Source organism: Sus scrofa, chromosome 1, assembly GCF_054392235.1.
Source record: "Sus scrofa isolate SSC_HxYL_T2T_F1_AM1 chromosome 1, Sscrofa_HxYL_maternal_Yorkshire_Landrace_v2.0, whole genome shotgun sequence".
In the NCBI taxonomy this organism is placed as follows: domain Eukaryota; kingdom Metazoa; phylum Chordata; class Mammalia; order Artiodactyla; family Suidae; genus Sus; species Sus scrofa.
The window spans coordinates 120,819,788-120,832,442 of NC_139383.1; the positions used below are offsets into that span (position 1 = coordinate 120,819,788).

Genomic DNA, 12,655 nt, shown 5'->3' on the forward strand with positions numbered 1-12,655 from the left:
TTGAGCATCTTTTCATGTGTCAGTTTAGGTCTTCTGCCCCCTATATTTTATTTTATTTTATTGGCTTTTTAGGGCTGCACTTGGAGCATATTGAAGTTTCCAGGCTAGGGGTTGAATAAGAGCTACAGCTGCCGGCCTCCACCATAGCCACAGCAACTGTAATAAATATCAGTGCCAGATCCTTAACCCACTGAGCGAGTCCAGGGATTGAACCTGCGTCGTCATTAATACTAGTCAGGTTCATTACTGCTAAGCCATGATAGGAATGTCTTCTGCACATTTTTTGATTTTTTTTTTTTTATTGTTTTGTTACATGAGTTGTTTGTTTATTTTGGAGATTAAGTCCCATTGGTTGCATTGTTTGCAGATATTTTCTGTCATTCTGTAGGTTGACTTTTTGGGTTTGTTTATGGTTTCCTTTGCTGTGCAAAGGTTGTAGGTTTGATTAGGTCTCATTTGTTTAGTTTTGTTTTTATTTCTATTGCCTTGGGAGATCTAAACAAGCATTTGTACGATTTGTCAGAGAATATTTTGCCTATGTTCTCTTCTAGGAGTTTTATGGTATCATGTCTTATGTCTAAGTCTTTAGGCCATTTTGAGTTTATTTTTTTCATGGTGTGAGGGTGTGTTCTAATTTCATTGATTTACATGCTTTCCAGCACCACTTGCTGTAGAGACTTTTTCCCATTTTATATTCTTGCCTCCTTTGTTGAAGATTAGTTGACTGTAGGTGTGTGGGCTTATTTCTGGGCTCTCTATTCTGTTCCATTGATCCATATGGCACAGACTGATTTTAAAAGTGTTGGAGAACTTCACAAATAGAGAACTCTATTAAGTAATATAGTGGCATTGTAGAAATGTAGGTGCTGCTTTTTATCAATATGACACACATTTACTGAGCATCTACTCTTTGCTAGCAAAGAAGGTTGCTAGCAGAGGAGAATACAAAAGTTACATGAGATTACAAAGATGACTAAAATATTACCAGACTCAAGATTCGATCAGTAAGTGCTTCAGTATAATGAAAATAGACAATAGTGTTGTCTGTAGTGATGTAATGTAATAAATATTCCTTCACTGGCAATCTTATTACAATGTAGAAATGTTATCAATGTAACACACAGTACACCTTAAATTTACAAAGTATAACATGTCAAACTTATCAAGTAAATAAAATCACTACCTGCTCAGTAAGTATTTGTTTATTACCCTTCCTCCAAGGAGTTCACGATTCCTGAGGTCCATCACTTTGTTTTTTTATGTTATGCAGAAACTTGAGAATTTAATGAGATGTCATAGGTATAGTACCATAACAAGTAATAAGAAACTATCTGACATATAACAAATAAGATATTTTAATTTTATCATTTGTACCTTAATCCTTGTTTTTTTAGATAGACAGCTTTAAAAAATAGTAAGAAATGAGTTGGGAACAAATATGCTAGAATTTCCTGTTTTAGGAATGAGCCAGCCACAAGTTGCCATTTGATTAATTTACTTTAAGTTTTTAGATGCATGAACATTTATGTACCTTGCCGTTAAGAATGTGTTCAAATGCTGCACTGCTGTTCTTCTATGCCATTGACATTGTGAAACCAAATATGGTTTAGAGCCTTAACATAGTATTATAGCCCCTGGAACTGTCCATTTTCTACAGAAGCCTACCAATCCTTGTACACCCTAGATTAATGTTTCTCAATATTTTTAATTTTTAAATTCTTTCATTCAACCAGCATTTATTGGGTACTTACTATATGGAAAGCATTGACTCTAATATATTAGTCTATAAATTAGTTATAAATGGAAAATTATATGTGACCTTACAAGTGGTTTTAGTAGAGGCACACATTTGTCACATTTGCCAAGTTAAAAATAATTGGATAATCGATCTTTATGGTGTCTTTTTGGCCTAGCACAATAATGAATGAAACAGAAATAGGTTGGGAAGCATTTTCTTTCAGCAATCAAATATCTTAATATTATGCCAGACAGCCTGAGGTGAGCCTTGCCCTGATAGACCCTTTGTGATACTTCAATCTATTCTATCTTTAACTCTCGAATATCTCTGATGGATACTGAAGCAAAAAGCAAGGCTGGTTCTTGGAATTGGAGAATTTCGGAATGGGCCTAGGGTAAATGCTGTCCAGAAAGTAAAACATCTAAACTCACACATCTGACACATGAAATTAAAATTATTAAGAGGTAGTTTTCTGGGGAGGGGATATAGGGGACCTTCTGTTATAAACTACAGTTGTATCATTATGCTTCTTAATCTACTATGAGTTTTTAAATTGTCAAATTCACATAAATTACTTTGTTTTATAGGGATGTTTCCCCAAAAAATGGCCTTAAGACATTTTTCTCTCGAGAAAATTATAAGGATCATTCCATGGCTCCAAGTTTAAAAGAACTGTATATTTTATCTAACAGGTAATATGTTTATTTATTTGGTTATTTCCATTTTTGATTGTTGTTTTTCTGATAGTTAAAGTTTCATATCTAACTATATCCACTATTAAACATTCAAGTTATAGGAATGTAAAAATTAGAAAATAGAGAAACCCAATACCCCAAAATGACCACTTTTTGTTAATATATCCGTCATTTTGGACCTCTCTCCACACATGAACAAATACCTTTTTTTAAAAAATGGGATCATACTATAAATACTATAAAATACTGTAAACATTATGAAACTGTTTTGCGGTTTTCTTTTTTCATTTAAAATATTATTTTGGGCATTTTATACCCCTTCATTAGTTCAATCTTCTTTAGATTTTTTTGACCACACCTGTGGCGTGCACAAGTTCCCAGGCCAGGTATCAGATTGATCCACAGGAATGATAATGCCAAATCCTTAACCACTAGGCCACCAGAGATCAGTAAGCTTAATCTTAATGGTTACATATTACTTTATTTTTCAGAGATACTTTTAATTCTTTTAGCTAGTCCTTCCTTGCAAAATGTTTGTGTTCCTCTTTTTTTTGTAATTTGAAACAGTAACATTGAATGAACTTCTTGTAATTATTTCTGTAAGATAAATTCATCGAAAATTGGATTGTTTAGTCAGACTCTATAAACATGTTATATTTTAATATATATTGCCAGGAGTTCCCGTCGTGGCGCAGTGGTTAACGAATCCGACTAGGAACCATGAGGTCGCGGGTTCGGTCCCTGCCCTTGCTCAGTGGGTTAACGATCCGGCGTTGCCGTGAGCTGTGGTGTAGGTTGCAGACGCGGCTCGGATTCCGCATTGCTGTGGCTCTGGCGTAGGCCGGTGGCTACAGCTCCGATTCAACCCCTAGCCTGGGAATCTGCATATGCCGCGGGATCGGCCCAAGAAATAGCAACAATAACAACAACAACAACAACAAAGACAAAAAAAAATATATATATATATATATTGCCAAATTGCCATAGAGGTTTTCCTCCTTTCTGGTATGAAAATACCTATTAAGTGGTAATTTTCTCTTCTTCCTGCTTCCCTGCCTATAACAGCTCTTGTTTCTTTTGTGATCCACTGTTTCTACTCTATTGTGGATGAACCTTGAAGCTAAGTAATCAAGTTTACTGGCAGGGTGTGAAAAGATGCAAAATGGGGAATTAGGGAGCTCCCTTTGGGGAGCTCATATTTACTTCATCTTTTTTCTACACCTTTTGCAGTGGAGGAAGCATATTTCCAGCCTCTGCATGGAATGGAACCCCACCTCTTCCTGCTTTTTCAGTACCCTTTCTTTCAGTTAGCATCCCCTTACTCCTATCTCTGTTCTCTCTTGATCAATATTTCAACATCATCAAGTTTTTCCTGCCTCAATCCCTGGATTCCACCTTCACTCCTAGTTACTTTCTTACCTCTTCTCTCATTGTACTTAGACTTCTTTAAAGACTTATCTATGCTTGCTGGGAGGAAATGAGGGACAAAAAAGCTATAAGACATACAGAAAACAGTTAACACAACTAGTAATACACTACTAAGTCCTTTCCCATCAATGGTTACTTTGAAAGGATTAAGCTTTCCAGCTAAAAAGCAGATTTAGAAAATTGATTTTAAAAAGATTTTTTTAAAAAAACAACCTGCCCTTACTGCACATCCATTTCCTCTTGCTCTCATTAAACATCACACTCTAATCTGCTTTCTACCCTCCTTAGGCTACTAAAACTGCTCCTCTCAGAATCAGTGAGCTCTTGACTATGGAGATGTCTCACTTTCCTAGTTTTCTGCTGACTGTGGTATTTCTGAGTGGAATCAATTAATTGCTTCCTTGGATATTCATTTAGTTTGTCTCCATTTCTTTGCTGTTATAAACAATGAGCATTTACGTATTTATTTATTTATTTTGGCCATGCCCATGGCATGTGGAAGTTCCCTAGCCAGGGATCAAACCAACACCATAGCAGCGACCCGAGCTGCTTCAGTGATGATCCTTAATCCACTGCACCACAAGGGAACTCCCCAGCATCCTTTTTATATATCCAGTATAAAGATAAGTTCCTAGGAGAGGAGGGTGTGTCTGACTTTAATTTTTATAGATGTTTTCAGATTGCCATCAAACACTAAAGAAACAAGTGTGGCTTTTTGTTTTGTTTTGTTTTGTTTTTATTCCATCAGATGAATAGGTAAGTTCACATAAAGGCAAGCAGAAGTTGTATTAAAAAGACATTTTCAAAAATAAACTTTTTAAAGAGGTAATCTCAGGAGCAACATTTCTTGCCAAGGTGCATAATTACAATGTCTTTGCTAATATCAACTGCAGAAGGTTAAAACAATAAGATTCCCTGTCACTATGTGCATCTGTAGATATTTTTCAAAAGCTATTTTTTAAAATTCAACTTGTATCGTTTCTTGGAGATAACTAATTTCTTAGAACTTACTATCAATTCGGAGTTCCCGTGGTGGCTCAGTGGAAATTAATCTGACTAGTATCCATGAGGACACAGGTTCGATCCCTGGCCTCTCTCAGTGGGTTAAGGATCCGGCATTGCCGTGAGCTGTGCTGTAGGTCGCAGACATGGCTCAAATCCGGCATTGCTGTGACTGTGGTGAAGGCCATCAGTTACAGCTCCAATTCGCCCCCTAGCCTGGGAAACTCCACATGCCGCAGGTGCGTCCCTAAAAGGAAAAAACAAACAAACAAAAAACCTACTATCAATTCAAGAATTGCCTTTGTTTACTTGAATCATAGAACACCTACCAATTCCAGTGTCCTGGGAATTAGTGCACATATATCTTTACCCTTAAAAAAAAATTAACTCTTATCTCAGCCTCAGCTTTTCAGACTAAAAATTTCTAACAGTAATCTTCATCATCCTACTCCTGCTTCTTAATTATTCTATGGTTCTTTTTGAGTCCGATTCTATTCAGCATATCCCAAATGTGGGTTATAGTCATATGGAATACATAAGGGAGAAATACATATGGGGGAGGACATCATATGTAAATTGAATACACTTAACACCTAAAATTTTTTTTCTTATAATAATTGTTTTTCTTTAGATTTCTCTGTAACATAAAATAATTTATTAGTATATTATACCTTTTAGTATAGAAGAAATAAAGACACATTATTGATTTCATGTTTCTAGTCTTTTTTTTTGCTGTTAGTTTAATGGCAGTAAGAACAGATTTTCAGACTACGTCAAATCACCACTGTTTTCTTAGTGGAAAAACTAGGAAGAATATAAATTTACTAGCCCTAATTTTGCATTTTTTTGTGTTCTATAAATAACACATTTGAAAAAATGTTAATAACCTCCAATCATGGTACTTTCAAAGATAGGATTTAACCCTTCTCACTCCACTACAAGGTAAAATTATGCTTTTTAAAAATAATTTTCTGGCTATGGATATTTGTAACTGAGTTTTAAGTCAACAAAGGGGAAAGTAGCTTCAAATAAAAAAGAAGAAAAAATTTTAATATAGAGAAGTACATCAAGTTTAGGAGGTACAAATAGAGTGTAGATGAAGGTTAGAAGCTCCATTTCCAAATGCTACTTCACGAAGCTACCTAAACCAGGAGACCTAAAGCATAGGAAACTAAAAGTTTTGAATTCTGCACTCTTTTCATAGAAACTTAAAGTAAAAAAGGAGAATGGGTAGTTGACAAAATGAAGGGGAAAAACTTCAAACCATCAACTTAAATAAAATATAATGCCGTAAATGTAGATAGAAAAACCTGTCAGATGCTTTTGGCTTGCACCCTGATGAAGATTTTGACAGCACTGCACACAGAAATGATCTTGATGTGCTGCCATTTCATTCTTTGCTGAATGTAGCCAATTTAAACTGCTAGAATTTCTTGACATTCCTACTCTGGCATATCTGAGTCAGCATCTTGTTGCTGCAGCAGCTTAATTAAATTTGCCAGTTTGTGCCACAAGGACAGACATGTTCTCATATTCAGGGAGACAGCTGTGAAGCAGTATTGTTAAGAGTTGCGGACACAATACTGTTAGGTTTGAATAGCTCTCATGACATTTTCTAGTGAGAAATCAATTTGCTGTAATACATTTCTCCCAAGATCAGCAGTTAATATTCATTTTGTTAACCTAAAATATGCTTATTTTTATGCAGTTATTGGAGAAACTTTAGTAGCTAAGTGTGTCTTCTTTCACCTGCTTTATTTTTTAGGAACCAATCTAAGGATCCTTGTCTTAATTTCCAAAATTCTTTTTCCATTCACTAACCTGCTCTCTTGATGAGTTTTTTTGTTGTTGTTTTTTTTGTTGTTGTTGTTGTTCTTAGCTCTAGAAGAGTAGTCTTAAATAATTTGCCTTATTCTGGGGCTCAAAGTCCTTTTTTTTAAAAGGATTTTGGAGGGTTTTTTTGTTTCTGTTTTTGTTTTTTTACCATCTTCATTCTAGTATTTAAAGTCAATTTAATTTAAAGCAAATCATTGCCAGTTTTAGGGATTAACACACCCTTTTCCAGATCTAGATTGGTAATTCTCAAATTAATAAATTTGAGAACAACTTTATTAGTTTGAAACTCTCCTACTTTTCATAGCAGTTGTTAATAAAACACTTTATTTACTATGAAATGAAATTCATAAATAATAGTAGCCACAGACATAATATTTTAAAATAATGTTTTAGATAAATAAATGTAAAATAAAAGGAAAATAATATATCTTATGTATTGTAATAGATACTGCTATACTAGAAGATAAGGGAAATAGGTGCACTGGCTAAAATGTGTAAGATTGGATTTAAGAGAAGTAAGATAAACTACACTATAAAAGAATCATAAGAAAAATAAAAGATAAAAATGTATTGTTAGGTCTAAGTAATAACAGACCACACTTATTTGTATATTATTGTATGTATATCATTTCAGAGGAAGCCTGAAATGATCTCTGAAAGTTATTCAGGACACTGTCATATATTACAGAAATCTAGTATTCCTTACCTCTAAATGCCTTTAATTCTTCTACTTTGGACAACCCGGATGTCCCCACAGGCTTCCAGAATGCCCTGAGGGAATTAATACCTTATGAGAACTACTGCTCTGGGTATTTCTTTCCCTTCCCCTTTCTCCATCTTAATCCTTGATTTCGATGTCCTTAGAATTCTTCCTAGTCACCTATTCAATATGTACAGTTTGGAAGCCTGAGATGGACATAGCTGCATTATATTGCTGTACATATTTACTTTTCTTCCTTCCCCATTCATTTGTCTAATCCACTAGATAAGGTGCTGAGGAGTAGAGACTGTATCATGCTCAATGTTGGTTGTATGTCCAGTGCCCAGCATAGGGCTGGCACATGGTAGTCACTCAAAATAAATATTAATGAATGGAGGAATGAAAAATGAATCAACAGTTATTCATCCTTCCATTAGTTCCCCTTCCTAATGGGTTATCGTTTAGTTTGGAACTAAATCATAGGGAACAATAGTAGAAATTAAAGATGTAGAAGCTAAGCGAATGTAGATTCGTGTGTGTGTGTGTGTGTGTGTGTGTGTGTGTGTGTGTGTGTGCGTGCGCTTTAAGACTCTCTTATTAAAAATGCAGATTACAACACTGAATAGCAGAAATAGAGACAAGTTACATACAGGATAAGAAATTTGTGTTCATATACCTTACTTGGAGTAGTAAGGTGATTTTTTTAAAACAAAATTGGGGGTTACACGTCATATGCAAATATGGTAACAGGGTTTCTAGCTACTCACTTCTTTCTCCCCTAGTACCTTTCATTATAGATATGCCAGAATTTCTCTTTTATATCTGTACAAAGTATAAAGACATTTCCATAGACTTAGTCATGTACGTGAATGATAGAGGATTATATAACTTTTCTGAAACCACTATTGCTTTCATAAGATATATCATACTGCTTGGAATATTTTTTTAATTCTCAAGATAATTAAAGCAGAGAAAACCAAAAATTTAGAATCTCTGTGAATTTGTAAACTTCAGGTTTGTGACCTCATAAATCCATGTGGCTTTTGTTCACCACCTTAACTGATACATCATATTTAAGAATTTAAGTATTAAACAACTTGCATTATAATAAAACATAAACATAGAATACTTGCAGTTGGCAGGAGTGATTTATCCCTCTTTAATAAAGTGGAAAAACTTCCAAATTGAGTATCTTTTCTAAGGAGTATGCCTCCTCTTCTCCATCAGATAATTGAAGGTAAACTTGTAATAAATCCTATTCTGCAGAATACGTAATTTATACCAAATGGCTAAACATCAAAATGCAGGTGGCAGAGTTAGATAATAATCCAGAATTTACTGTGTTAATCACTCTATATTCTCCCTGGTGATTGAGAATCATGAAGTTTCATGATAGTAATCTTCATGTGAAAAGCACATACTTGTAAATTGTATTTTTTTTTTCCAGACGTATAGGAGAAAATTTGAATGCCTCAGCAAGTTCTGTAGAAAATGAGCCGGCAGTTAGTTCAGCAACTCAAGCAAAGGAAAAAGTTAAAACCACAGTTGGAATGGTTCTTCTTCCAAAACCAAGAGTTCCTTATCCTCGTTTCTCTCGTTTCTCACAGAGAGAACAGAGGAATTATGTGGATTTGTTGGTTAAATATGCAAAAGCCCCTGTGAATTCCAAAGCTGGTGGAATAAATAAAAATGACTACTTGCAGTACTTGGTATGTATTCTAGTCCTCAGCTTTAGTTAAAAAAAAAAAAATGTATTTAAAAGTTAGGAAATATTTTAAATTTGCTTTTATGCTTGTAAATGATGTTAATAAAATGTTAATAAAAATGAAAAATATAAATTTAATTAGCAGAGGCTTAGTGCTATAATTCTATCATTGATTCTTTTATAGTTCAGACATTTTGCTCTAGTTTTTGAGTATATTTCCCTCCATTTCATATTTAATACTAGCAGTAGAACTTTACATTACTTGTTGAATCATTTTAAAATGTTTAATTAATACTTAAGTAATCTCCAAATTCTCAATTTGTGAATGTAAGTGATGCTGTGCTGAACATCACAATTCTTTGATCAAATCTATGATTATTTCCTTGAGATAAATTCTTTTTTTTTTTTTTTTTTTTTTTTGTCTTTGCCTTTTCTAGGGCCGCTCCCTTGGCATATGGAGATTCCCAGGCTAGGGGTCTAATTGGAGCCATAGCCACCGGCCTACACCAGAGCCACAGCAACTCAGGATCTAAGTCGCATCTGCGACCTACACCACAACTCACGGCAACGCTGGATCCTTGACCCACTGAGCAAGGCCAGGGATTGAACCCGCAACCTCATAGTTCCTAGTCGGATTCATTAACCACTGCGCCATGACGGGAACTCCGAGATAAATTCTTTATAATTACCAGATCAAAAACTATATATATATTTTAAGGCTTTAATCTGAAGTTACACATGAGTAAATGGCTCTGCAAAACGTTTAAGCCTCCAATATGATATGAAGGAAATGGTGATTTCTTGTTTTATATTAATTTATAGTGGTTACAGTGAAAATAAGTATTTTCCATGTGTTCATAAGCCATTTCTAATTTTTCTTTTGTAACTTGCCTAGTTGTATGTTTATTTTTCCATTTGAGTGTTTGTCCTTCTTTATTTAAAAGCATTTTCTAAAATGAGCTTATTAATTCCTAATCATGTATCGTAGTGTTCGTCATTAGCTTTTCTATTTTGTGGAGTTAACTTTTTTTGTAAAAACTGTTTTGGATATAATACTTAAATCCAAATTATTAGCATAGTGATTGAGAAGTGATCATGTTTAACCAAGCATTTTATTCCAATATATTTCTACTTTTTTAAAACTCAGGATATGAAAAAACATGTGAGCGAAGAAGTTACTGAATTTCTAAAATTTCTGCAGAATTCTGCAAAGAAATGTGCACAGGATTATAACATGCTTTCTGATGATGCTCGTCTGTTCACAGAGGTAAAACAATAATTACATTTATTTAAACTGCCAGATCATAGGCAACAGCAGCATTTTAAAATGCAAGTATCAATATTACCAAGTTAGAGACCGAATTGTAGGTAGATTTTTTATTTATTTTTTAATTTTAAATTTTTTTATTATAATTGATATACAATGTTGTGCATCATCTACTTAAATAATAGGAATACTAACACCTCAAAATCATGTACTGTAATATAGTCACATTTTTTTTCTTTTAATGATCCAACTCTTATATTTGAGTTATTTCTTACTCATATGGATGGTTTGATCTGATGCACTAATTTCCCTTGTGAGAGAATAGGGTTTTAAGGAATTATCTTGGTCCTTGAAAATCTGGGTAATTCTTTAGAACCTAATGACATAAATTTGTATTTCATGGTAACAAGCCATATCCACAGATGATAAATTTCATCAAATAATTTTTTATACTTAAATTATGCATGCAAATTTATTAGCAAAGCATGTAAATCACTCTTCCTTTTAACCTACCATCCTTCAGTGAGTGTAGGAGAAATTTAGAGTACACTACTTAATTAGTAACTATTAACGGTGAAGTTGTAGTAGAATTTATCTACAAATAATAACACCAGTCTGAATATTTCTAAGCTTTTAAAACTAGTCACTATTCAAAACAATGTGATACACTTAATAGTATTGAACTCTACACTTAAAAATGGTTATGATAAAAAGCTTTACAGATGTTTTACCTCAACTTAAAAAAAAAAACAAAAACAAAAACTGGTCACTATAAATCGAAGGACAGCAGAGGATATTAGTTAAACAAAACAAAACAAAAAAAAACCACTTTTAAAGGTGAAATTTTCTTTTTCTTTCTTTTTTTTTTCTTTTTTTGGCTGCCCCACAGCATGTGGAATTCCCAGGCCAGGGATCATATTCGAGCCACAGATGCAACCTATGACACATGTGTGGCAAAGCCAGGTTCTTTAACCCACTGTGTTGGGCCTAGGATAGAGCCTGTGTCCTTGTGCTGCAGAGATGCTGTTGATCCCATTGCACCACAGTGGGAACTCCAGGGTGAAATTTTTTTGTTAATATGAACCAGAAGAATAAATATTCTAAATAAAAGGAAGAATTTCATTTTTTGCTGAACCTATGTATGATATAGTCAAATGGAGTGTCATGTTTCTCCACATGGGAAAGGCACTATAATGCAGACTCACCATTGTCTGCAACATATGGTGCAGTTGCTATAACTGTTCCTATTTTAATGGTGCCCAAGAAATGACCAGAATGATGGTTTTAAAACATAAATCACATCCCCTCATTTTGCTGCTTTCAAATGGCTTCTTATCTCAGGAAGAGATTGTCTTTTAATTTTATATTATGAAATGTAACTTACCAATGTTCAAAGGTATTTGGAGAAAATTTATACAGTTTAACAAATAATTATATAGTAAGCACCTATGTAACTCTCTTCCAAGTCAAGAAATAACATTGCCAGTAACCTAGAAGCCCCCTGTGTATTCCTCCTAGATAGGAACATTTTTGCTCCTTGAAGAAATAATCTCTGTACCAAGTTTGGTGTTGATAATTTCCATGCCTTAAAAAAATTTTTTTTTGGTAGTTCAAGCTTTCTTTTGCCTGTTTTTGAATTTTATGTGAAGAGAATTCTTTAATGTGGACAGATTTCTTCCTTTACTCAATAGTATGTTTGTGAGATTCCTGTATATGTATGTATGTAGTTTTATTTCATTCATTTCCATTTCTGTACATTTATTACATTTATGAATAAACTATAATTTATTCTGTTGATCAACATATGGCTTGCTTACAGTTTGAAGATATTCTAAGCAGTGCTCCAGTGAAAATTCTCATACATGTCTCTTGGTACTCACATATTTCTGCTGGTTACATGACTGGGAATGGCATTGTTGGCTTACAGAGTATGCATATCCTGAACTTCAGCAGATAATGTTAGACTTTTCCAGAGTGGCTATGCCATTTAACATTCTACCCAGCAGTGTTTGAGAGTTTTTTGTTTCATATCCTCAACAGTTGATACTTGTAGTCATTTTAGTTTTAGCCAGTCTAAAGGATAGGGTCTTTACATATCTAATAAGAGTGTATAACTTTTCATATGATTCCTGGATATTTCTTGTGAACTGAATGTTCAGGTTTTACCCTTTGTTCTACTGGATATTCCATCTCTTTGTTACTGATAGGTGGGAGTTTTTTATATATTCTAAATACAAAAGTTTTATGGGTTGTACAGTGGTCCCTCACTTAATCTTAGTTTCAC

At 34.0% G+C, this 12,655-nt stretch overlaps 1 protein-coding gene across 26 annotated transcripts in view; it reads left to right on the top strand.

Moving 5' to 3' along the window:
* The window catches only part of ICE2 (interactor of little elongation complex ELL subunit 2), a 70,688-nt gene that overhangs the window by 2,480 nt on the left and 55,553 nt on the right, over positions 1-12,655 (top strand). For 18 of the 26 annotated variants that reach the window (XR_014810113.1, XR_014810099.1, XR_014810112.1 and 15 more), the window contains exons 3-5: positions 2,326-2,430; positions 8,847-9,108; positions 10,252-10,371. Coding sequence is in view for 18 of the 26 variants with exons in the window: in XM_084967984.1 (XP_084824110.1) it covers positions 2,326-2,430; positions 8,847-9,108; positions 10,252-10,371 (487 nt within the window). In the remaining 8 variants the exon portion in view is untranslated. The remainder of the gene's footprint in view (positions 1-2,325; positions 2,431-8,846; positions 9,109-10,251; positions 10,372-12,655) is intronic. The other 8 variants (XR_014810131.1, XR_014810134.1, XR_014810135.1 and 5 more) reach the window with 1 other exon arrangement.